At 42.7% G+C, this 24,493-nt stretch overlaps 1 protein-coding gene and 1 non-coding gene across 13 annotated transcripts in view; one reads left to right on the top strand and one right to left on the bottom strand.

Moving 5' to 3' along the window:
• The window catches only part of CLTCL1 (clathrin heavy chain like 1), a 97,902-nt gene that overhangs the window by 20,659 nt on the left and 52,750 nt on the right, over positions 1-24,493 (top strand). For 10 of the 12 annotated variants that reach the window (XM_039462401.2, XM_039462398.2, XM_039462399.2 and 7 more), the window contains 8 exons: positions 2,069-2,337; positions 11,472-11,633; positions 14,341-14,454; positions 17,696-17,869; positions 19,197-19,394; positions 20,247-20,447; positions 20,555-20,707; positions 21,260-21,382. In XM_039462401.2, coding sequence (XP_039318335.2) covers positions 2,069-2,337; positions 11,472-11,633; positions 14,341-14,454; positions 17,696-17,869; positions 19,197-19,394; positions 20,247-20,447; positions 20,555-20,707; positions 21,260-21,382 — 1,394 coding nt within the window. Of the gene's footprint in view, positions 1-2,068; positions 2,338-7,420; positions 7,505-11,471; positions 11,634-14,340; positions 14,455-17,695; positions 17,870-19,196; positions 19,395-20,246; positions 20,448-20,554; positions 20,708-21,259; positions 21,383-24,493 lie in introns of those variants that run through there. The other 2 variants (XM_074391080.1, XM_074391079.1) reach the window with 2 other exon arrangements.
• LOC120361095 (small nucleolar RNA SNORA15) lies at positions 6,190-6,308 on the bottom strand. Its single transcript, XR_005577455.2, has one exon. It is a non-coding gene; the product is annotated as a small nucleolar RNA SNORA15 (small nucleolar RNA).

The raw sequence follows: 24,493 nt of genomic DNA, 5'->3' as shown, positions 1-24,493 counted from the left end.
GTTGTGGAATCATCACTACAATATACTTTTGGAACATGTCTACCACCCCAGCAAGTTCCTCGTGCCTGTTTAGAACCATTCCCACTCCTACTCCTGGCCCTAGCCAGCAACTCATCTGCTTTCTTCCTCAACGGATTTTTTTTGTATATAATTCAAATAAATGGAATCATGCAATACGTAGGCTTCCTTTACTTAGCATAGTGTTTTTGAGGTCGTATGTTTATGTTGCAACATATATCTATAGTTTGTTCCTTTTTATTATCTAAGAGTGTTTCATTGTATGGGTGTGCCACATTTTGTTTTCCCATTCAGCAGTTGATGGATGTTTGGATTGTTTCCAGTTTTCAGCTATTAAGAATATTGCTGCTATGAGCACTCACTGACAAGTCTTTGTGTAAACATACTTTCTTTTCTGTTGTGTTGTGTAATTTCTTTTTCCTTTTAAATTTTACTTGAAGTTCCAGGATACATGTGCAAAACATGCAGGTTTGTTACATAGGTATACGTGTGCCATGGTGGTTTGCTGCCCCTATCAACCAACCCATCGTCTAGGTTTTATGCCCTGCATCCATTAGCTATTTGTCCTAATGCTCTCCCTCTCCTCAGCCTCTACTCCCCCGAAGGCCTGGTGTGTGTTGTTCCTCTCCCTGTGACCATGTGTTATCACTGTTCAGCTCCCACTTAGAAGTGAGAACATGCAGTGACTGGTTTTCTGTTCCTGTGTTAGTTTGCTGAGGATGATGCCTTCCAGCTTTATCCATATCCCTGCAAAGGACATGATCTCCTTCCTTTTTATGGCTGCATAGTATTCCATGGTGTATATGTACCACATTTTCTTTATCCAGTCTATCATTGATGGGTACTTGGGTTGGTTCCATGTTTTTCTATTGTAAATAGTGATGCAATAAACATATGTGTGCATGTGCCCAGCTCAGTTGATATTTTTGTATGTTGACTTTGCATCTTGCCACATTCCTGTAGTCACCTATTAATTCTAATATTTGTTTTGTAGATTTGTAGATTTTGCAGGATTTTTCTTTGTAAATAATTATGTTTTCTGTGAGTTAAGACAGGTTTGCTTCCTTTTTTTATCTTTATGCCTTTTATTTTTCTTGCCTTATCATGTATGTTATTCTTAGTATCAAAACAAGTGGTGAGAGAAATAATCCTTGCCTTGTTCCCAATCTTAGTGGGAAGCAATATTTTAATATTTTATGTTTAGCTCTAAATTTCATATAGATTCCAAAATCAAAATTTAGTTCATTGCTACAGATAGAAACATTATGGGTCTCTTGCCAGAGAATGGATCCCACATCTTTTGTCTGGAACTGTGCCATCCTATTAAACATTAACTGTATGGGGCTGTTTAACATTCAGATTAATTAAAGTTAAATAAAAGTATAAATTCAGTTCCTGAAATACCTTGCTAGATACATCTTAAGTGCTTAAAACCACATGTAGCTATTATCTGCTGTGATGGATGCAAATATAGAATATTTCCAACATTGCTGGGTGTGGTGGCTCACACCTATAACTCCAGCAGTTTGGGAGGCTGAGGCGGGTGGATTGCCTGAGCTCAGGAGTTTGAGACCAGCCCAGGCAACACGGTGAAACCCCATCTCTACTGAAATACAAAAAGTTAGCCAAGCATGGCAGTATGCACCTGTAATCTCAGCTACTTGAGAGGTTGAGACAGGAGAATCACTTGAACCCAGGAGGCAGAGGTTGCAGTGAGCCAAGATCATGCCACTAAACTCCAGCCTGGGTGACAGAGCAAGACTCCATCTCAAAAAAAAAAAAAAAGGAAAAGAAAAAAGAAACACATCTATAAATATTTGCACACTTTTATATTCTCCTGAAGAAGAATTCAACATATACAGGCTCTCCTCAATATTTAGATGTTAAGGTGTGGTTAAATACTACTCTGGCAGCTTCTTTCAGACCCTGTTAATGAGATCACCGGTACAACCTAAAGTAATATTAAAAGAATTCAGAATTAAGAGTATAAGAATTTGTCTTTCATATTTTTAATTTATCTTTCTTTAATCTCTATTATATCAAATACTAGCTGGGAAGACACTTCAGATCTTTAATATTGAGATGAAGAATAAAATGAAGGCTCATACTATGGCAGAAGAGGTGATTTTCTGGAAATGGGTTTCTGCGAACACTGTTGCCTTAGTGACCGAGACAGCCGTCTACCACTGGAGCATGGAAGGAGACTCCCAGCCCATTAAGATGTTTGATAGACATACCAGCCTGGCGGGCTACCAGGTGATTAACTACCGGACTGATGAATACCAGAAGTGGCTGCTCCTCATAGGCATCTCGGCTCAGGTAAGCCTTGAGCTGCCTTTAGAGGCTGGTCTGATGGAGCTTCAAAGCCCAACATTAGAGTGGAATGGTTAAGTCATTAGAAGTTGGTTATAGGGCCAGATGTGGTAGCTCATGCCTATAATCCCAGCACTCTGGGAGGCAGAGGCAAGCAGATCTCTTGAGGTCAGGGGTTTGAGGTTACAGTGAGCCGAGATTACACCACTGCACTCCAGCCTGGGCAACAGAGTGAGACCCTGTCTCAAAAAAAAAAAAAAAATAGAAGCTGGTTATAGGTTTAAGGCAAAAGTAGGCCTGCAACTTGAGAGAAATAGAGATTACAAAGAAATCTCAACTTGGATCAAGTAATTTGCCTTTGGCCCATTAACTACTGCACTCCATCAGGTGACTGATGTTCATTGTATAAACTATTTCTAGCACTGTTTTGAGAGGTTGTTGAGGAATTTTGTGGAGTAATTTGGAACCGATAGATTTATAAGAAGTAGTCCTTAGACTGTATTTCATAGACTGACTGGAATGTTTCTAACTCATATGCTTTTATAATGAAAGCAGTATCTTTCTGTCCTCCTTTTTTCATTCCTGGTGGCTAATTCAGTCACCAGATACTCGAGGACTACTGATGTTTGCACTTGGGACACAGATCTCAATCATCCAGTCCTGATGACCAGTGAATGATCTGTCTATAGCCTAGCGGGGAAGGTGCATATGTACAATTCTGATCATTAAATAACTGTCACATATTTGAAGAGAGTACTGTGAGAGCCATGAGTGCCTTCAGTCAAGAGAGTCCCCATCACAGGAGGACCTCAGCTGCATTTTGCTAGCTTCCACACTTTGGAAGGAAACGGTGAGTGCAAAGACATGGAATGGACGAGAGTGGCTTTTTCTAGGAGTCTGAGGTCATCCACTGTGGGTGGTACCTGTAGGTGAGCATATTAGGCAGCTAGAGGGGCAAGACTTAGAGAGATGAGCGGGAGCCAGACTGCAGGCAATGGGAATTCTGTAGCAGGTTTTGAGTGAGAGTGATGTAATCAATTTTCCTTCTTGGCAGCATAGTGGAATGGAACAAAATGCTATCACTGGTGTTGGGGATGGACCGCCATGAAGACTGGAGGCCAGGAGACTAGTTGAAAGGCAGATACAGGAACAAAATCATGTAGTCTATTCTGGAGTAGAGACATGTATGAGAAAGGTGAAGAATATGCAAAGAGGGAAGGAGTATTTCTTTCCACTTCGGAATCTCTTCCATTTCTGCAACTCCCAGAAGAAATGAGGCATGTGTGACTAGATGAAGGCAGTGGCATGGCAGATATACAGGGAAACAAGATCTAAGACTTTGGCTTACTCACCCTGATAAAGGGCATCTACAACAAATACAACGAACATCTTCATGTTGAAAAACTGAACACTTTCCCCCCAGAATCAGAAACAAGACAAGGATGTCTTCTCTTGCTACTTCTGTTCAATTTTGGACTAGAGATTCTAGCCAGGGCAATTAGGTGAGAAAAACACAAAAGGCATCTAGATTTAAATGGAAGAATTAAAGCTGTCTCTATTTACAGATGACAGAAGCTTGTATATGGAAATCCTAAGGAATCTGGTAAAAAAAAAAAAAAAACTATTAGAACTAATAAACAAATTGAGTAAGGTTACAGAATACAATATCAGTATGCAAACATCAGTTGTGTTCCTACACATTTGCAATGAATAATCCAAAAATGAAAGCAGGCAAGCAATCCCATTCATAATAACATCAAAAACAATAAAATACTTAGAGGTAAATTTACCTTTCTCATACATATCTCTACTCCAGAATAGACTATATAGTTTTGTTCCTGTGCAGTGGCATGAATTTAAAAAGTGCAAAAGTTATATTCTGAAAACTATAAAACATGGTTGGAAGTAATTAAAGATCTCAATTGAAAAATATCCCTTGCATGTTCATCACATGTACCCCAAAACCTAAAATGCAATAAAAAAAATGAAAAAAAATTATCAAATAAAAAGGAATGGACCATTTCAAAAAATAAAAATAAAAAAATAAAATAAAAATAAAATTCTGTTGTAAACAAAAAAAAAAAAAAAAAAAAAGAAAAATATCCCATGGTCATGGACTGGATGATTTAATACTTTTAGGATGAAAGTACTCCTCAAATTGGTCTACAAATTCAACATAATCTCTGCTGGAATGCCAGCTAGCTTCTTTGTGGAAATTGACAAGATGATCCTAAAATTTATGTGGAATTGCAAGGAACCCAGAATAGCCAAAACAACCTTAAAAACAACCATTGTGGAAGACAGTGTGGTGATTCCTCAATGACCTAAATATAGAAATTCCATTTGACCCAGCAATCCCATTACTGGGTATATATCCAAAGGATTATAAATCGTTCTACTGTAAGGACACATGCACACGAATGTTCATTGCAGCACTGTTTACAATAGCAAAGACCTGGAACCAACCCAAATGCCCATCGACGATAGACTGCATAGGGAAAATGTGGTACATATACACCATGGAATATTACGCAGCCATCAAAAACGATGAGTTTGCATCCTTTGTAGGGACATGGATGAACCTGGAAACCATCATTCTCAGCAAACTGACACAAGAGCAGAAAATCAAACACCGCATGTTCTCACTCATAGGCGGGTGTTGAACAATGAGAACACATGGACACAGGGAGGGGAGCACTACACGCTGGGGTCCGTTGGGGGGAAATGGGGGAGGGACAGGGAGGTGGGGAGGTGGGAAGAGGTAGCTAGCATGGGGAGAAATGACAGATACAGGTGAGGGGAAGGAAGGCAGCAACCCACACCGCCAGGTGTGTACCTATGCAACAATCTTGCATGTTCTTCACATGTACCCCCAAACCTAAAATGCAATAAAAATAAAATAAAATAAAATAAAATAAAATAAAATAAAGTTGGAGTACTTAGACTTCCCAGTTTTGAAACTTGCCACAAACTTGCTTAGATTGAGAACGTGGTACTGGCTGGACTCAGTGGCTCATGGCTGTAATCCCAGCACTTTGGAAGGCTGAGGAAAGTGGATAATCTGAGCTCAGGAATTAAAGACCAGCCTAGGAAACAAGGCAAAAACCCCATCTCTACAAAAAATGCAAAAACTAGCCAGGTGTGGTGACTTGTGCCTGTAGTTCCAGCTCCTCAGGAGGCTCAGGTGGGAGAACTGCTTGAGCCTGGGAGGCGGAGGTTGTAGTGAACTAAAGTTACACCGCTACACTCCAGCCTGGGTGACATAGTGAGACCTTGTCTCCAAAAAAAATAAAATAAAGTAGCATGTGGTATTAACTTAAGAATAGATGGCAAACAAATTAGCTGGGTGTGGTGGCATACACCTGTAGTCCTGGCTACCTGAGAAGTTCAGGCAGGAGGATTGTCTGACCTCGGGAGTTCAAGGTTACAGTGAACCCTGATCATGTATTTGCATTCCAGCCTGGGCAGTAGAATAAGAGCCTATCTCTACATTAAAAAAAAAAAAAAAAAGAATAGATGAGTCCTAGAAAAGTGATGTGCCCAAAAGCCAGGTTTTCTTTTTCTTTTCTCTTTTTTTTTTTTTTTTTTGAGATGGAGTCTCACTCTGTCACCCAGGCTAGAGTGCAGTGGCATGAACTTGTCTCACTGCAACCTCCATCTTCCAGGTTCAAGTGATTCTTATGCCTCAGCCTCCCAAATTGCTGGGACTATAGGTGCGTGACACCATGCCCAGCTAATTTTTGTATTTTTAGTAGAGATGGGGTTTCACCATGTTGGTCTCAAACTCCTGACCTCAAGTGATCCGCCCACCTCAAAGTTCTGGAATTACAGGTATAAGCCACCTCGCATGACCCATTTATTCGTATCACCTTTGATAATGATATGCTATGAGAAACCTTAGCATCCCAGCAGTTATTCTAAAGGGAAGATGGCTTTTGAATGGTGTCTGGTGATTTCTTTTAAGTTTCAAAATCAGCTTTAATGGTTTGTGAACAGGGTATGAAAGTTAATTTTCTGATTAAAAGGAACAGAAACCAAATAAAAATTTTAGAATTATAAAAGCCTAGCCATAGCATCAACTTAGAAATAAATTGAAATTTACTCAGGGTTTTTTCTTGTTTTTTTTTTTTTTTTTTTTTTTTTTTTGAGATGGAGTCTTCACTCTTGTCACCCATGCTGGAGTGCAATGGCTAAGTCTTAGCTTACTGCAACCTCCCCCTCCCAGGTTCAAGCGATTCTCCTGTCTCACCCTCCAGAGTAGGTGGGATTACAGGCGTACATCACCATGCCTGGCTAATTTTTTTTGTATTTTTAGTAGAGACAGGGTTTCACCTGTTGGCCAGGCTGGTCTCATTGCTCAGTTTATTTTTAATAAGGTATGAACATATTTCTCTAAATCAAAATAATATCACTAGAGTATGAATACAGTTTTTAAAAATTCATTAATTTTATTTCTTTATTTATTTTTTTGAGACAGAGTCTCTCTCTGTCACAAAGGCTGGAGTGCAGTGGCACAATCTCTGCTCACTGCAACCTCTGCCTCCCAGGTTCAAGCAATTCTCCTGCCTCAGCCTCCCAAGTAGCTGGGATGATAGACACAGGCCACCACACTTGCTACTTTTTATATTTTTAGTAGAGACAGGGTTTCACCATGTTGGCCAGGCTGGTCTCAAACTCCTGACCTCAAGTGATCTGCCTGCCTTGGCCTCCCAAAGTGCTGGGATTATAGACATGAGCCACCTTGCCTGGTCAAAATTTCATTAATTTTTAATTGACAAAATTGTATATATTTATGATGTACAAAATGACGTTTTGAAAAATGTACACATTGTAGAATGGCCTAATGGAGCTAATTAACTTCGGCATTATCTCACATACTTATCTTTGGTGGTGAGAACACATCATCTACTCCTGGTGATTTTCATGTATACAGCATTGTTATTAAGTGTGATTACTTGTTGTATAATAGATCACTTGAACATATTCCTCTTGGCTAATCAAAATGTATCCTTTATGGTCAATTGATCTTTACAGGGTTGCCAAGACAGTTCAGTGAAGAAAAGAATAGTTGTTCAGCACAAGATTTTTGGACACTGGATATCTGTATGCAGAAGCATTAAATGGGACCTCTATCTCATAATACTAAAAGCCTCAAAATCGATCAGACATAAATGTGAGAACTGAACCTACAAAACTCTTAGAAGGGCCAGGCGCAGTGGCTCATGTCTGTAATCCCAGCACTTTGGGAGGCTGCCCCTATCAACCCATCTCTACTAAAAATACAAAACTTAGCCAAGAGTGGTGGCATATGCGAGTAATCCCAGCTATTTGGGAGGTTGAGGCAGGAGAATTGGCTGAACCCAGGAGGCGGAGATTGCAGTGAACCAAGATCACACCATTGCATTCCAGCCTATGCAGCAAGAGTGAAACTCTGTCTCAAAAACAAAAGAAAACAAACAAAAAATTATGCCATATGGGAATTATACCTCTTGATAAATAAATTATTCTGTTTGAGGAATATAAAACAAAAACGATAAATCATAATTACTTGTTTATGCTTTACTGACAAACTAAAAACTAACAAATTTTAAGATCCCATACATTTACCAACAGTGAAACACCTCATGGGCATAAGAATAGACATGTAGACCAATGGCAAAAAAATGTGAAGTCCAGGAATACACCCCGGCATCTATGGCCAATTGATTTTTGACAAGGGTGAAGAGTGTTCAATGGGGAAAGAGTAGTCTCTTCAGGAAATGGTGCTGGTACAACTAAATATCCATATGCAAAAGAATGGAATTGGTCACCTGCCTCACACTGTGTACAAAAATAAACTTAAAATAGATCTGACACTTCAATGGAGAAGCTAAAACTACAAAACTCTTAGAAGAAAACATAGGGAGAAAGCTTTGGGTTTCACATGGATTCTTATGTATAGTAGCACCAAAAGCCAGAGCAACAAAATTTAAAAATAGATAATTTGGACTTCATCAGAATTAAAAACTTTTGTGCATAAAAAGATATTGTCAATAAAGTGAAAAGACAATGTGGGGCCAGGCGCAGTGGCTCACGCCTGTAATCCCAGCACTTTGGGAAGCTGAGGTGGGTGGATCACAGAGAGCGAGACCATCCTGGTCAACCTGGTGAAACCTCCATCTCTACTAAAATACAAAAACTTAGCTGGGTGTTGTGGTGCATGCATGTAGTCCCAGCTACTCTGGAGGCTGAGGCAGGGGAAGCGCTTGAGCCCGGGAGGCGGAGGTTGCAGTGAGCTGTGATCACACCACTGCACTCTAGTCTGGGCAACAGAGCGAGACTCCGTCTCTCACACGCAAAAAAAGACAACCTGGGAGATAATATTTGAAAATCATGTATCTGATAAGGGTCTAGTATTCAGAATATACAAAGAACACTTACAACTCAACAACAGAAAGTCAACCCAATTAAAAAATGGGCAAAGTACTTGCTTGACATCATTGGCCATTAGGAAAATGCAATTCAAAACCACAGTAAAGCACCAGTTTTCACCCACTAGGATGGTTATAATTTTTACAAAGTGGAAAATAAGTGTTGGCAATGATGTGAAGAAATTGGAACCTTTCTATTTAGTGTTAGGAACATAAAATTGTTCAGATGCTGTGGAAAGCAGTTTGGCAGTTCCTCAAAAAGTTAAACATGGAATTATCATTTGACCCAGAAGTTCCACTCTTAGGTGTCTCCCCAAGAGAAATTAAAATGTATCCACACAAAAACTTTTACACAGATGTTCATAATAGCACTTTTTATAATAACCAAAAGGTAGAAATAGCCCAAATGTTCATGAGCAAATGAGTGAGTAAACAAGTTGTGGTGTATTCATACAGTGGGATATTATTCAACCCTAAAAATGAAGTACTGATACATGCTACACATGGATAAACCTCAAAAACCCTACTAAGTTAAAGAAGTGAGGTACAAAAGGCCTCATATTTTATGATTCCATTTATATGAAATATTTAGAATCAGTAAATCTATGGAACTAGAAAGCAGAATTGGTAGCTGCTAGGGGACTGGGGTCAGAGGACTGGGGACTGACTAATGGGCACAGGAATTTCTTCTAGCTGATGAAAATGTTTTGGAACTATGCTGAGGTTTTGGTTGCACAACATTGTGAATGTCCTAAATGCCATTCAATCATGTGCTTTAAAATGGTTCATTTTATCTTTTGTGAATGTCACCTCAACATATAAAGGGGTGGGGAATATGAGGTCATAGATTGCCAACCCTGTCCAAGCATTGGAAATACAAATGCCTTTTTCTGTTTTAAGCAAGTTCTGTTCCTGTCATCCTGGTTAGCTCTTACTTCAGCTTAGGTGTTACTTTGGGAAGCCTCCCTGACTTCCTGATCTTGGTGAGCTGACAAGGCATCTTGTTCTATCCCATGCCGTAGCAGTCAGCACTCTGTATCGCAGTTGCTTACATATTTGCCAGAAACTCTCACCATCTGTCCTTGAGATAAGGACCTGTGCCATATTTACTTATCCCTAGCCCCTAGCATGGTGCCTGGCACAGTGTATGCATTTGCGCATTGAGTCCTTCCCTACTATAGTCCTTACCATGCCTTTACCCAAATTGGACACACTTAACTTTCAGCAGCCCCATGAGGTGGGAAGGTAAGCCTGGCAGGTGCCTAAGACTTAGAAGCAGGCCATCGGCCCAAGGCTGCACACGTGGCCTCAGGTCCGGTCTCTCACCTTCACCTTGGCTGTTCTGTCTTCCCTGCCTCTTCATCTTGGGCTTCGTTTAGACGTCTGTACCTTTAGGACTCAAATGTGCTGTCACCATGTTGCTGGAAGTCTTCCCACGATCTCTTGGGGAGGTGAGTTTTGTCCTGTCTTTCGATTCTCATTTTTACCTTTCCATGCTCATTTTTCTGTTAGAACACAGACCACTTACCTGCTGGCCACTCCCTTATTTCTCCCTATTACGAGCCTTTGGCAACCACTAATCTGTTTTCTGTCTCTCTAAATTTTCCTATTCTGGATATTTCATGGGTGGAATCAGACACTCTGTGGCCTTTCATGCCTGGCTTCTTTCCTTAGCATGTTTTCAGGGTTCATCCATGTTGTAGCGTGTTTCAGTACTTTGCTTAATAACTTTAACAGAAACCTGTGCAATGGAAAATATTTTCAAAGACAAAGTTGAAGCCTTTGTTATCCCATTTGAAGGAGTCGTGAGTGAGTAGAGAATAGACAGGATTTTACCCACGGACTACATGTGTGCTCACTCAGCAGAGAGGATTGAATGTTGAATTACAGGAGTTTGAACTGGAACCCTTTTGTATTCCATTTACTTAGCTTTTTGAGCATTTGATTTTGGATATAAATGTACTGAAATTCTTTAGTAGAAAATATAAATTCTAAGTTTTATAGAAGATATTAGCCTTACTGGTTCTGGGGTTTTAGTATTTTTAGAGACAGGGTCGTGAGCTGCCACCCAGGCTGCAGTGCAGTGCTGCAGTCATAGCTTACTGCAACCTGGAACTTCTTGGCTCAAGCAATCCCCCTGCCTTGGCTTCCCGAGTAGCTAAGAAAACAGGCATGTGCCACCATGATCAGCTAATTTTCTTGTTTTTTTTTGTAGAGATGGCATCTTGCTATGTTGCCCAGACTAGTCTTGAACTCTTGGCCTCAAGTGATTCTCCCAAGGTGCTAGGGTTGCATGTGTGAGCCACTGTGCCCGGCCTTATTAGTTTCTGTTAAATACAATTTTTACTACTTAGAAATTTCAGAAAACACAATTTTCCGAAATTCGCCTGTGATTGCATCCCCCTGATTTAACTACTATTAATGCTTTGGAGTTCTTCCTCCAAAATGCATGAGTTACTTTCCATGAAAAAATGCCCTCACACTTGTTATATTTGACAAATTAGGATCATCCATCGTACTTTTCTGTGGTCTTATTTTTTCCCATAGTGTTTGCCACGTTTCCACATCAAATTCAGAGTGATATCATGCCTTTAATAGCTAATATATTTAATTTTTATTAGAGGAAGTATACCAATGTATGAGACTTTCATTTTAGAAACGTATTTTAAGAATTTTTTCTTTATATTCCTCTCCTTTCTCTCCCTTTCACTGCGTTATACCTTTTCTTAGCAAAACCGTGTAGCTGGGGCAATGCAGCTCTACTCTGTGGATCGGAAGGTTTCACAACCCATAGAAGGCCATGCCGCTGCTTTTGCAGAGTTCAAGGTCGAGGAGAATGCCAAGCCTTCCACCCTTTTCTGCTTTGCTGTACGGAATCCCACAGGAGGCAAGGTAAGATCCGCTCTGCTGTCTTCTCCCTGAGAAAAGTGTCATGAGCTGGTGTTAGGAGCATGCATGAGTGTCGTTGGGTATGGCCTGCAGGTGTCTGTGTGAGAAAGGTTCCTGGTGTTGAGAAGTTCACACCATGGTGCCCATGATTAAGTGGCCTCATTCCCATTTAAAAAATCCTCTTATGGCTGGGCGCGGTGGCTCACACTTGTAATCTTAGCACTTTGGGGGGCTGAGCTAGGTGAATTGCCTGAGCTCAGGAGTTCAAGACCAGCCTGGGCAAAACGGTGAAACTCCGTCTCTACTAAAATACAAAAAATTAGCTAGGCGTGGCAGTATGTGCCTGTAGTCCCAGCTACTTGGGAGGCTGAGAGGCAGGAGAATCTCTTGAACCTGGAGGTTGCAGTGAGCCAAGTCTGCGCTATTGCACTCCAGCCTGGGCAACAGAGTGAGACTTTGTTTAAAAAAAAAAAAAAAGTTAAGTGAGGCACAGTTTGTGCTCTTGGGGAGACAACCGTGAAATCACCAGTGTGGTGCCATCCTTACTATGAGGGATGTTTCTGCCCAGGTGGTTGCAGGGAGACTTCAGAGAGATGAAACTGTGCCCAGGAGCCAGCTGGGTTTTATTAGGCTCAGGGACATGGCCAGCAGCTGCTCAGCAGGGATGCCATGGGGAGAAGTGAGGAGACAGAAAAGCTTGTGATGTCAGGAAGACCCGGGGTTCCACCAGGGTGTTCTCAGCCACTTGGAGAGCTGCTTCAGGACAGAATCCTCTTATCAAAAACACATTCTGAAACCATTATTTTGGGTTGTTCATTCGCCCTGAAATATTCCCCAAAGCAGAGGAGTTCTCAATTAGAATGTGGCTGCACAGACTTCCTCATCTAAAATACATGTTTTTCAATACTCTGGCCTCCTGTTGAGTAACATACTTCATGCCGTCCTCATTTGAGAGCCAGAAGGAAAAGGAGTCAGGTCAAATGTCAGCCTTGTTGCTGATGAATGACACTGACTTTAGCTATTTGTCTCAAAGAGCTTGCTCCCATATTCCCTCAGAGTGAGTCACACTTCCCCTTCGCAGACAGCAGGGCAGTGACAGGACCCCCTCTCAGGAGCAGAGCCTGCCTCGTGGAATGCCCTGCAGAGAAGAGCGCTCTCCAGACCGGTCCTCTGTGCACAGATGGCAGCCCCGAGAAGAGAAAGGGCTGGGGGCTCTCTCTACAGCCAGCTCTTCGGTGGGCATGCCCTCCAGCCAAGCTGGAGGTGGACCAGGAGGTCTTCTGTGGCAGACCCTTCCATGCCCAGAGAGCCTGGGAAATGCAGTTTCCTGACAGTACCTGTCCCAGAGCAGCCCTGTGCCTTGTGTCAGAGTTGGTCCTCCCTGCTGCAGGGTGGGTGTGGGGTCCTGGGAGGGCCCTACCCTGCCTGTGCCCTGGGATACACCTTCCTTTCAGGACTCACTTGTCCTTTCAGGACTGGCCGGCTGTCTCCACGTGTGGGTCAGAGCTTGTCTGGACACAGTTCTTTCCTGCCGACCTCCTCCTGCGGCCACCGTCAGAGCCTGGCGTCCTTTCTGTGCCTCTGCTTCTGCTGGCAATGTCACCCTTCTCAGCTCCCAAGCAAGAACCCACAGTGGTGAAGCCCCATTCCATTCTCTTGTCGCTGACTTTTAGCAAGTCTGACATCTGACTTAGCCTTTTGTGGTACACTAAGCCCTTCTCACCTCACAAATGCTCACAGAAGAGCCATTTATTAGGTCCTCAGACCTGCTTCACCCCTTCTTACCAATAGGCCTAGCCAGAGAATTCTCCTAATCTACCTTTTATGTGTCTTAAAGCACCCAAAGCAAGACTTCTGTTCCCCCACATCTGCACCCACATGAGCACCCACATGCTCGCTGCTCAGCCTCCCCCTCCGGCACAGCTCTCAGTGCTGCTTCCCTGATTATCTGAGCCCTTTTGGTGTTTCTTCTCTTCTCTCTCTGCCCAGCCAAACCCAGACGGCCCACCAGGGACACCCTCGTCATGTTCTCTAAGCCCAGTCTCCTGCCCTTCTTTCATGTCTCTCACTCACCCTCCATTTTGGATTTTGTTGCAGATTTGTGTTAGCTATGGTATCTTTTCTTTAGATGAAGTTATGGGGGCCAGGCATGGTGGCTCACACCTGTAATCCCAGCACTATGGGAGGCCGAGGCTGCTGGATCACCTGAGGTCAGGAGTTTGAGACCAGCCTGGCCAACATGGCAAAACCTCGTCTCTACTGAAAATACGAAAATTAGCCAGGCGTGGTGGCGCACCTCTGTAATCTCAGCTACTTGGAAGGCTGAGGCACGAGAATCACTTGAACCTGGGAGGCAGAAGTTGCAGTGAGCTGAGATCACGCCCCTACTGCACTCTAGCTTGGGTGACAGAGCGAGACTCTGTCTCAAAAAAAAAAAAGAAAGTTATAGGGAAGCCACTGATACCAGTCAGGAACTGGGAATCCCAGGCTGCCTGATGTTGGCCCTTTCTGCCGTGCCTGGTGGTGGGCAGCAGGTTATTGAATAATCACAGGTGCTCCGACAAGGGGGTTTTCTGCTTTGGTTGAGTGTGACTTGTAGCATTAGTCATCCAGTATGTAGACCTGAGGCTCCACTTGCCTCTGTGCCTTGGCTAACACTCATCCACCACCACAAGCAGTTCTCTCGATTGACCTAAAATCTCTCTTCTAGTTGCACATCATTGAAGTTGGACAGCCTGCAGCAGGAAACCAGCCTTTTGTAAAGAAAGCAGTAGATGTATTTTTTCCTCCAGAAGCACAGACTGATTTTCCAGTGGCTATGCAGGTATGAATGTGCTGCTCTCTAAACATCTTCATGTCCTAAAATGTACTCCAGCACCTCCCAAGTTATAGGAGGCTGCCATTTTTAGGATGCTTCTGCTGTCTCCTGCCACTGTGATGCTGAGCTGGAATGTCCTGTTCATAGAAAGGAATGCCCTGCATCAGAGTGAGTTAGGACATCAGGAGACTTTGCCAAGTCATGCACCAAAGTCCTAAGCCCTTTCCTTCTTATTATAAAAGATTAGATGTTCACTGTGGCATGAGAATATAAGAATACATAAAGAATAAAACACTCATTTCCTTTACAATTGGTTGCCATTGAAGGAGGCTAGAGCTCCCAGGGACAGTCCTTTGAGCTGGTACTCAGAATGGCCCAGCATTTGACATGCAGCCTCTAACGAAACTAGGTAGTCCTGAGCCCCTGTAGGAGAATTGTTCACATTTATATCGAGAAGGTTGGGGAAACACCCAAACCTGCATGTGGGATGTGCCCAGGCAGACTTGGAGGAGTTCGTGCTGTGAGACCTGAAGTTCTTACGAGATTCTCTAAAGCAGAAACAGGTGTCAGCAGGGGCTGTGGTGGTTCCGTGTGTGCTAAGTGTGTTCGTGATCAAGTGTGCTTTCCTTACTGAGGAGCAGAACATTGCTGTGGAAGTGTCGAAGGCACAGAGTCAGGAAGATTAACAAAAAAAGGAACGTTTTTGAGTAGTACAAATTAAAAGATTTTTTAAGAAAGAAAACATTCCTCTGTAGATGAACCAGTTGGATGTAAAATATATAGAAAATCTTGGCTGAGCGTGGTGGCTCATGCTTGTAATCCTAGCACTTTGGGAGGATGAGGTGGGCAGATTGCCTGAGCTCAGGAGTTCAACACCAGCCTGGGCAACACGATGAAACCCCATCTCTACTAAAACACAAAAAAATAGCTGGGCATGGCAGCGTGTACCTGTAGTCCCAGATACTCGGGAGGCTGAGGCAGGAGAATTGCTTGAACCCAGGAGGCAGAGATTGCAGTGAGCCAAGATCATGCCACTGTACTCCAGCCTGGAGCAAGACTTCATCTCCAAAAAATACATAACTAAAGAAACAAATAAAAATTTTACAGCTTGTTTTATAAAAAATTTAGATCTATACCTTTTCTGAACAAAGTTTGAATCAGATTATATATGTAAGATTATAAAATAACTCTCCTTTTTACTATTTTGTTCTCATAAAATATATATTATCCATAAGTTTCTAATAATATCGATAAATGTGACAGCAGAATTAAATATCTCCTGAAATCCTCACGCTGCTGGCAATTTGGCCATCCCTTTGGAAGTAACTTAACATGCATACATTTATGCAGATTTATACAGATGGACTCTTATGAAAATGTCTCTGCACTAGCCTTGCTGCTGTGTAAACTCCTCTAGCTGTGTTGCAGATCATTCTGTGCCAATAACACACATGTATCTATGTTATTGTCTGCATCATCTCTTCTGTGCCACAACTCATTTAAACAATCCCCTGTTGATGGGTTTTACATTTACAGGAAATACTATAAGGAACAATGTGCTGCATACACCTTTGAGTGTTAGTCTAAAAGTCCAAGGATAAATTTCTAGAAATGAAACTGCTGGGTCAGGGGCACATGCCCATAACAGACTCTCCTGACCACTCTGGCCACTTCACGTTCCTACTAATGCTTCCCTTGGTAGCTAGACAGCATCCCATGTTGTGATGTAGTTCCCTTGGTTACCATCAAGGTAGAATTGATTTATTAGACACTCATATGCATCTGGTTAATTGGCTTTTCCTAATCTTTGCATTTTTTTCTATCAGAATATTTTTTTAAAAGTAGAGATGGGTCTTGCTATGTTGCCTAGGCCAGTCTAGAACTCCTGGCCTCGAGCAGTCTTCCTGCCTCAGCCTCCCAAGTAGCTAGGGTTACAGGCGTGTGCCCAGCTCCAGGATTTTTACCTTATTTATAAGAGCTTTTTGTACTTACAGAATACTAAGTGTCTGATGTATTTTGAATATTTTTCCCAATCATAATTTGTGGTATGTGCCACTTTATTGAAAGTGTTGCATACTTCTGCACCCCAAGATGATCACAACATTTACCTATATTTTCTTTCATTCCTCTCCTAATTGTGTTTGTTTTTTATTTAAAATCTTTGACCCATCTGTAATTTACTTTGATCTAGAGAGTAAAACAGAAATTCAGTTCCTTATTCTTACCTCCATCTCCAGATAGCTAGCTGACTATATTAATAATATATGTTCTATATTGATTAAAGTGCCTATTTTCCACTAATATGTTACCTACTAATTGTTTATTGTTTCAGAGTTAGAGTCTTGCTGTGTTGCCCAGGTTGGACCCAGACTCCTCGGCTCAAGTTATCCTCCTACCTTGGCTTCCCGAGTGGCTGGGACTCTAGTCATGTGTCACCACACACTCATTCTTACTAAATCCTCATACATGATTCATTCTCTTTCAGGGCTCTCAATTAAGGTCTATTTCTCTCTCTCTCTCTCTCTCTCTCTCTCTCTCTCTCTCTCTCTTCTAATGGTAAAATTTAATATATATGTTTAATAATCTGGTTGGGCAAATGCATCTTTTTTTTTTAACCCATCTCCTTCAGGTTTTCTTGTGTGTTAAATATTTTTCTGTAAAAGTTAATAGCATTTGGCAAAATTCAAAGGTTAATAAGTGGTGGTGGAAGGTGTGCTGGAACATTAACTTGGCATTTTAGTTCTTTGTCCAGAACTTTCTCCTTCTCTTATGAACTCACAGCTTGCTTAAAGGGGTTTGATAAACCAAAAGGATTGCTCTACCTGAAAGATAAATGGAGTAGCCTGAGTTTATCGGACCTTTGTTTGAAAGTGGTTGGACAAAATATTGGCTTTAAAACTAATTCTCAATCAAGTACAACTTAGAATCCATGTCTCAGTGAAGTATTGCTCCCACCAGTAATCTTTTGGCCTGAGAGACTGAAGAATCCTCATAACAGCTGCATGTGGCAGCTCACACTTGTAGTCCCAGCTGCATTGGAGGCTGAGATGGGAAGATCACCTGAATCCAGGGGTTGGAAGCTGCAGTGAGCTGTAGTGGCACCACTACACTCCAGCCTGAGTGACAGAGCAAGACCCTGTCTCAAAAAAAAAAAAAAAAATCATCTTTATCTAATTTGTGAACTCTTTTTTACCCACATGGCTTCTCCTCTTTACTTCTTAACTTCTTGCTGTCTGTCTTCTTACAGATTGGAGCTAAACACGGTGTTATTTACTTGATCACGAAGTGTGGCTATCTTCATCTGTACGACCTAGAGTCTGGTGTGTGCATCTACATGACCCGTATTAGTGCTGACACAATATTTGTCACTGCTCCACACAAACCAACCTCTGGAATTGTTGGTGTCAACAGAAAGGGACAGGTATGTAACCCTGACGTTTTGTTTTCCGCCTTTTCTGTGTATTAGGGACTGGTGTTTACTTTCCCTCTTCTCCAGGAAAGTGGCTGGGCATCGTTTATTAATAGTTCCTGTTATTAAAACTTAAATCCATGTCTCTTTCTCCTTCATATTGGCACTTCCCCTCTTCAGACAGCACCATTTCTAACACAGGATTGATTCCAGGAGAGCAGCTCCTTCCCACATGGAGCAGCAGTTCTGATGCACAACACATCGTCTTCATACCATGCACACCCTAATTTGGGAGGGTTGAAAAAGCAGGTACTACAGTATTGAAGTCACTTTTCTCAACCACTGTTGAAAAAGATAGTTAAAAGAAGACACTCTTGGATGGGCACAGTAGTTTATGCCTGTAATCCCAACTACGTGGGAGGTTGAGGCAGGAGGATGGCCTGAGCCCAGGAGTTTGAGGCTGTAGTGAGCCATGATCACACCATTGGACTCTAGCCTGAGTGAGAGAGTGAGAGCCTCTCTCTAAAATTTAAAAAAAAAAATAAAACGAACAGTGGCTGATTCCTATAATCCCAGCACTTTGGGAGGCTAAGGCAGGAGGATTGCTTGAGGCTAGGAGTTTGAATCTAGCCTGGGCAACCTAGTGAGACCGTGTCTCTACAAAAATATTTTTTAGCCGGGCGCGGTGGCTCAAGCCTGTAATCCCAGCACTTTGGGAGGCCGAGGCGGGTGGATCACGAGGTCAAGAGATCGAGACCATCCTGGTCAACAAGGTGAAACCCCGTCTCTACTAAAAATACTAAAAATTAGCTGGGCATGGTGGCACGTGCCTGTAATCCCAGCTACTCAGGAGGCTGAGGCAGGAGAATTGCCTGAGCCCAGGAGGCGGAGGTTGCGGTGAGCCGAGATCGCGCCATTGCACTCCAGCCTGGGCAACAAGAGCGAAACTCTGTCTCAAAAAAAAAAAAAAAAAAAAAAAAAAAAAAAAAAAAAAATTAAAAAAGAAAGAAAAGACACTTTGTGCTTTAAAAAAAAAAAGTTTAAGAAGAAAAATTATGAGTTCCATCCACACAGATCGTTTTGCTGTAGTGCGGAACGCATCACTGGGGTGCTTATCTGTGTGACTTTAACAACTACATAGACTCCTATGCTGTTCTGCTTTCTTACCTTTCAGCTTTCGTCCCCTTTGCATCCTTTCAGTATGAGGGCCAGCATCACTGGTGTGCTCAACGCTCACCTGAGAAGGTGGCTACCCCTCCAGCATCGGGAGGGAACATGGCGGAGGGACGGCGAAGCACTCTTCTAGGCTCAGCCGCTCTCACTTGTTGGGTCCTTACAGGTGCTGTCAGTTTGTGTTGAGGAAGATAACATTGTGAATCATGCAGCCAACGTGCTTCAGAATCCAGAACTTGGTCTGCGTTTGGCCGTTCGTAGTAACCTGGCTGGAGCAGAGGAGTTGTTCGTGAGAAAATTCGGTAGCCTCTTTGCACAGGGGAGCTACGCTGAAGCCGCCAAAGTGGCAGCATCTGCACCAAAGGTGATAAACCGTGAATACCGTTCAAATGTTCTGAGTGTCAAGAACCAGTCTGGAGAGGAAAATAAGTCATAAAAGTATTTCACTACTCATACTGCAGTATATTTGTGTTATGAGTTTTTAGTTTAACATTTTTGCACCAATGGCATAACAGTTAAGGAAGTAAACAGAAAGTACTTCTTCTTGTGTCCCGTCTTGTGTGCACACATACCTCTCACCCAACAGCTTAGGTACAGTTTCGCATCTTTGTAACTTAGAATTTTCTGCTCCTGCTACCTGGTTGTCAGATATATAACTACAATACATCAAGTGGTTGTTCCCTGTTTTATTTAGCAATAGTCCTACTTTGGACTTTCTCTACTCTTTTCGAATATACATTTCTGCATAGGGCTTTTTCTGTGGTTTATTTTATTTGGATACATTGTTCAGAGACTGGATCTGCTTCTGAGTAGATAAAGACTTCCACGTCGCTTGTCCTTGAAAGAATTTTTCTTGTCTTTCAAGGGGCAGTTGTGAACAAACCATTTCTAGCCCTCATCATGAATTTAAGTATTTTGAATTAGAATATAATGATATCAGAGCTTCACTACTACAAGACTGATTGAGAGGCCTAATTCTCACTGCAGCATGCTGGGGAGAAGCGTAGGTGTGAAGCCACCTGGAGGACCCAGAGTCCCCCGGACTTTCGGTTCTTGGTGAAGGTAGAAGCAGTTGCGTCGGTAGAGGACATTTTGTCCATGACAGAGCAGTGCAGAATTTCCATGGGCAAGTTTTTGTTTTTATATACAAGCAAGTTGAGTGAAGGGACCCGCCACGATTACAACACAGTGACCTGTTTTTTTCATTTATTATTAGGGAATCCTGCGTACCAGAGAGACGGTCCAGAAATTCCAGAGTGTACCCACTCAGTCTGGCCAGGCTTCTCCATTGCTGCAGTACTTTGGAATCCTGCTCGACCAGGGTCAGCTCAATAAACTTGAATCTTTAGAACTTTGCCATCTGGTTCTTCAGCAGGGGCGTAAGCAACTCCTAGAAAAGTGGCTGAAAGAAGATAAGGTAGAAACACTAGTGAGCTCGTAGTCCCCCACCCCCCACAGCTTGAAAACTTGGTCCAGGCTCCCTCCCCACCTCCTAACTTTGCCTTGTTCCTTGGCGTACCACAGCTGGAGTGCTCGGAGGAGCTCGGAGACTTGGTCAGAACCACTGACCCCATGCTCGCTCTGAGTGTGTACCTTCAGGCAAACGTGCCAAGCAAAGTGATCCAGTGTTTTGCAGAAACTGGCCAATTCCAGAAAATTGTTCTCTATGCCAAAAAGGTAATGTGTGTCGAACCATCAGCATCTCACACAGTACTCACATGTGGTTGAGTGGTTGCTGATTTCAAAGTTTATAAAATATTCTTCTTTATAAGTCTTCTGGTGTGAGAGTTGGCGGTGTTGCTGTTAGGATCTTTATTCATTGTTAATGATCGTATTTTATTCTCTTCCGTTTTTTATTATCCTTAGTTTTCCAGTCCTTCCATCTCGTTTTTATTTGGGAGCTTTGTCTTGTTTTTACTATCCCTCCTTTCCTTCTGCAGGTTAATTTGATATTTTGGCAGACTTCCAGATCTTGTCCCTGTTTGCACACAGATCAGATTAACTTCTTTGTGGTCTGAGCTGATTGTGTAGTTAATCGTGCCTTCCATGTACATGAAATCAATTGATTTAACTGGATATTGTGTTTGGCAGAAGGCTGGTACCTACACATGATAATGTTGCTGCTCATTTCTTTGTAAACACAAGTTTGAAACAAATGATGGAGACATTCCTTTTCTGATGCCTGAGGTTTTGTGTTGATTTTCCTGTTTGGTGCTCCCTTGCTTCTAGGTTGGGTACACCCCAGACTGGATCTTTCTGCTGAGGAGTGTGATGAGGATCAGTCCGGAACAGGGCCTGCAATTCTCTCAAATGCTAGTGCAGGACGAGGAGCCACTGGCCAACATTAACCAGGTGAGCACAGACCATTTCAAACAACTTTTTGTGGCTTTTAGAGCCATCTAGAAGATTCCTGTTAACTTGCCTCAATGCTTTTCTTCATCTGCTATTAATCTTCCAGTTTTAAAAAATCTAGGCTGGGCGCTGTGGCTCAAGCCTGTAATCCCAGCACTTTGGGAGGCCGAGGCGGGTGGATCATGAGGTCAAGAGACCGAGACCATCCTTGTCAACAATGTGAAACCCCGTCTCTACTAAAAATACAAAAAGTTAGCTGGACGTGGTGGTGCGTGCCTGTAATCCCAGCTACTCAGGAGGCTGAGGCAGGAGAATTGCCCGAACCCAGGAGGCGGAGGTTGCGGTGAGCCGAGATGGCACCATTGCACTCCAGCCTGGGTAACAAGAGCGAAACCTCGTCTCAAAAAAAAAAATCTAGTATACTTGGGGAGTTTGTCTTCTAGTTTTTATTATGTGAATACTCATTGCTTCCTTTGTTTTGAAGTACTTTAGAGTATGTGTGTGTGGGTTTATGTCTTTGGGTGGTGACAGGTGTAGGTGTGAGGATGTCATTTAGGATCCAGCCCTCCATCCCTTGCTCCACCATAGTTACCATGTCACTGTATCTCCCTGACCATTGGCCTAAGCACCAGTAGCTAGTGCTGTTGCGTCCCCCAGATGTTCATCTTGTGGGTGTCCGAGTGACCTGGATCTGTGTGAGCATCAGCCTGTTTTTTAGTGTAACCTACATAGAATTTAGATGTAAATACACGACAAGCCACTTTTAGTAAATTGGTCCAAGGAGCTCTGGTGATATGTAGATGTGTAACAAGCTTGAAGCCACGCATCATAGCCAACAGCCTATTTAGAAATAATAAGTGCCATTATATTGTGTTTATACATCTGGGAATTTGCAGATATTTTAGAGAGCACGAATAAGAGATTTGAGCCAAATTTACTTAGCTTCCAATAGGAAAGAAATTTCCGGTTCACATTTTGATTGCAGTTCATATTTTAAAGTTGTTTAAAATATAAACTTCTCTCTTGTACTTTATGAAAAGTTCCACAATTAGTAAGTTCTTTTTTTTTTGAGACAGAGTCTTGCTCTATCACCCAGGCTGGAGTGCAGTGGCACGATCTTGACTCACTGCAACCTCTGCCTCCCAGGTTTAAGTGATTCTCCTGCCTCAGCCTCCTGAGTAGCTGGGATTACAAGTGCGCACCACCACGCCTGGCTCATTTTTGTATTTTTAGTAGGGAAGGGGTTTCACCATGTTGGTCAGGTTAGTCTCGGATTCCTGACCTTGTGATCTGCCCACCTTGGCCTCCCGAAGTGCTGAAATTAGAGGCATGAGCCACTGCCTGGTCAGTAAGTTGTTTTTTTTTTTTTTTAAATTTTCCTGTAAAGCTGTCCTTCAAAAACAATTACTAAATTTATTCTTATATTTCACATCTTACTGTGGCGTATTAATTATTTAAATTAATGTCAATTTAACTTTAGTAATTGTTTATGTAAATATTTGCATTTTCCCAGTTGTGCCCCAATAATATAATGATATATATGGGTTATACATCAAGTATCAGCTGCTTTGTTAGTCAGGAATCTCCAGAGAGATAGAACCAATAGCATAGCTATAGATATATGAGAGGGAGCCTGGGCAACATAGTGAGACACTGTCTCTACAAAAAATTTTTTTAAATTAGCGAGGCGTGGTGGTACACAACTGTGGTCCCAGCTACTCAAGAAGCTGAGATGGGAGGATTGCTTGAGCCCTGAAGGTTGAGGCTGCAGTGAGGTGATCTTGTCACTGCCTCAGTGTGGGCAACAGAGTGAGACCCCATCTCAGACATATGAGAGGGAGTTTACTGGAATTGGCTCGTGATGGTGGAGGCTGAGAAGCCCTGTGATAGACTGTCTGCAAGCTAGAGGAAACCTTGGATTCTAGCGGGGTGGCTCAATCTAAGTTTGAAAACCTCAGAACCAGGGAAGCTGATGGCGTAACGCTCAGTCTGAGGCCGACGGCCTGAGAACCCTGGGGGGCCTTTGGTATAAGTCTTGGAGTACAAAGGCTGGGGAGCCTGGAGTTCTGATGTCCAAGGGTAGGATGAGGGGAATGTCCCAGCTCCAGCAGAAAGAGAAGAAATCCATTCTCTCCTTTTTTGTGCCCCCAGCCAATTGGATGGTGCTCCCAACATTGAGGGTGGATCTTTCCTACTTGGTCCATGAACTCACGTGCCAGTGTCCTCTGGGAACGCCCTCACAGACACACCCAGAAGGAATGCTTTACCTGGTCTCTACATGTTCCTTAATCCAGTCAAGCTGACCCCTAAAGTTAAGCAGCCCAGCTGCCTCTAGGATGTGATTAAGTAATATGTGATTACTACTTGGATCCCTGTAGAGGATTCTGGGGGTTCATATCTTATAAAACTTACTCTCTTTTATATACTTCAGTAAAACACCTCACTGGTAAGTATTATGTAGGTGATGTGATTTTGCAAGTTTATCTATTAAAAAATTAATGGCCATAAATTACATGAATTGTGTTGTTGTTGAGATAAGTTCTCTGTGTTGCTATGGTCTCAACTCCTGGGATCAAGGAATGCACCCACCTCAGCCTCCTGAGTAACTGGAACTGCAGGCACATGTCACTACACCTCCACACCTGGCTCTATGTGAATTGTGATGACATAAGAAAATGCAAAGAGTCCAGGAACGGTGGCCCATGCCTGTAAGCCCAACCTTTGGGAGGCCAAGGCAGGTGGATCGCCTGAGGTCAGGAGTTCGAGAACAGCCTGACCAATGTGGTGAAACCCCGCCTGTACTAAAAATAACAAAAATTAGCTGAGCATGGTGGTGGGTGCCTGTAATCTCAGCCACGTGGGAGGCTTAGGCAGGAGAATCGCTTGAACCTGGGAAGCAGAGGACAGAGGTTGCAGTGAGCCGAGATCATGTCTTTGCACTCCAGCCTGGGTGACAGAGCGAGACTCCATCTCAAAAAAATGAATTAATAAAACAGGCTGGGCACGGTGGCTCACGCCTGTAATCCCAGCACTTTGGGAGGCCGAGGCCGGTAAATCATGGGGTCAGGAGTTCAAGACCAGCCTGGCCAACATGGTGAAACCCTGTCTCTA

This window comes from Saimiri boliviensis, chromosome 21 (genome assembly GCF_048565385.1).
Source record: "Saimiri boliviensis isolate mSaiBol1 chromosome 21, mSaiBol1.pri, whole genome shotgun sequence".
NCBI lineage: Eukaryota > Metazoa > Chordata > Mammalia > Primates > Cebidae > Saimiri > Saimiri boliviensis.
Note: the sequence above shows the minus strand (reverse complement) of the source record. Positions and strands in the feature narration are given on the sequence as shown.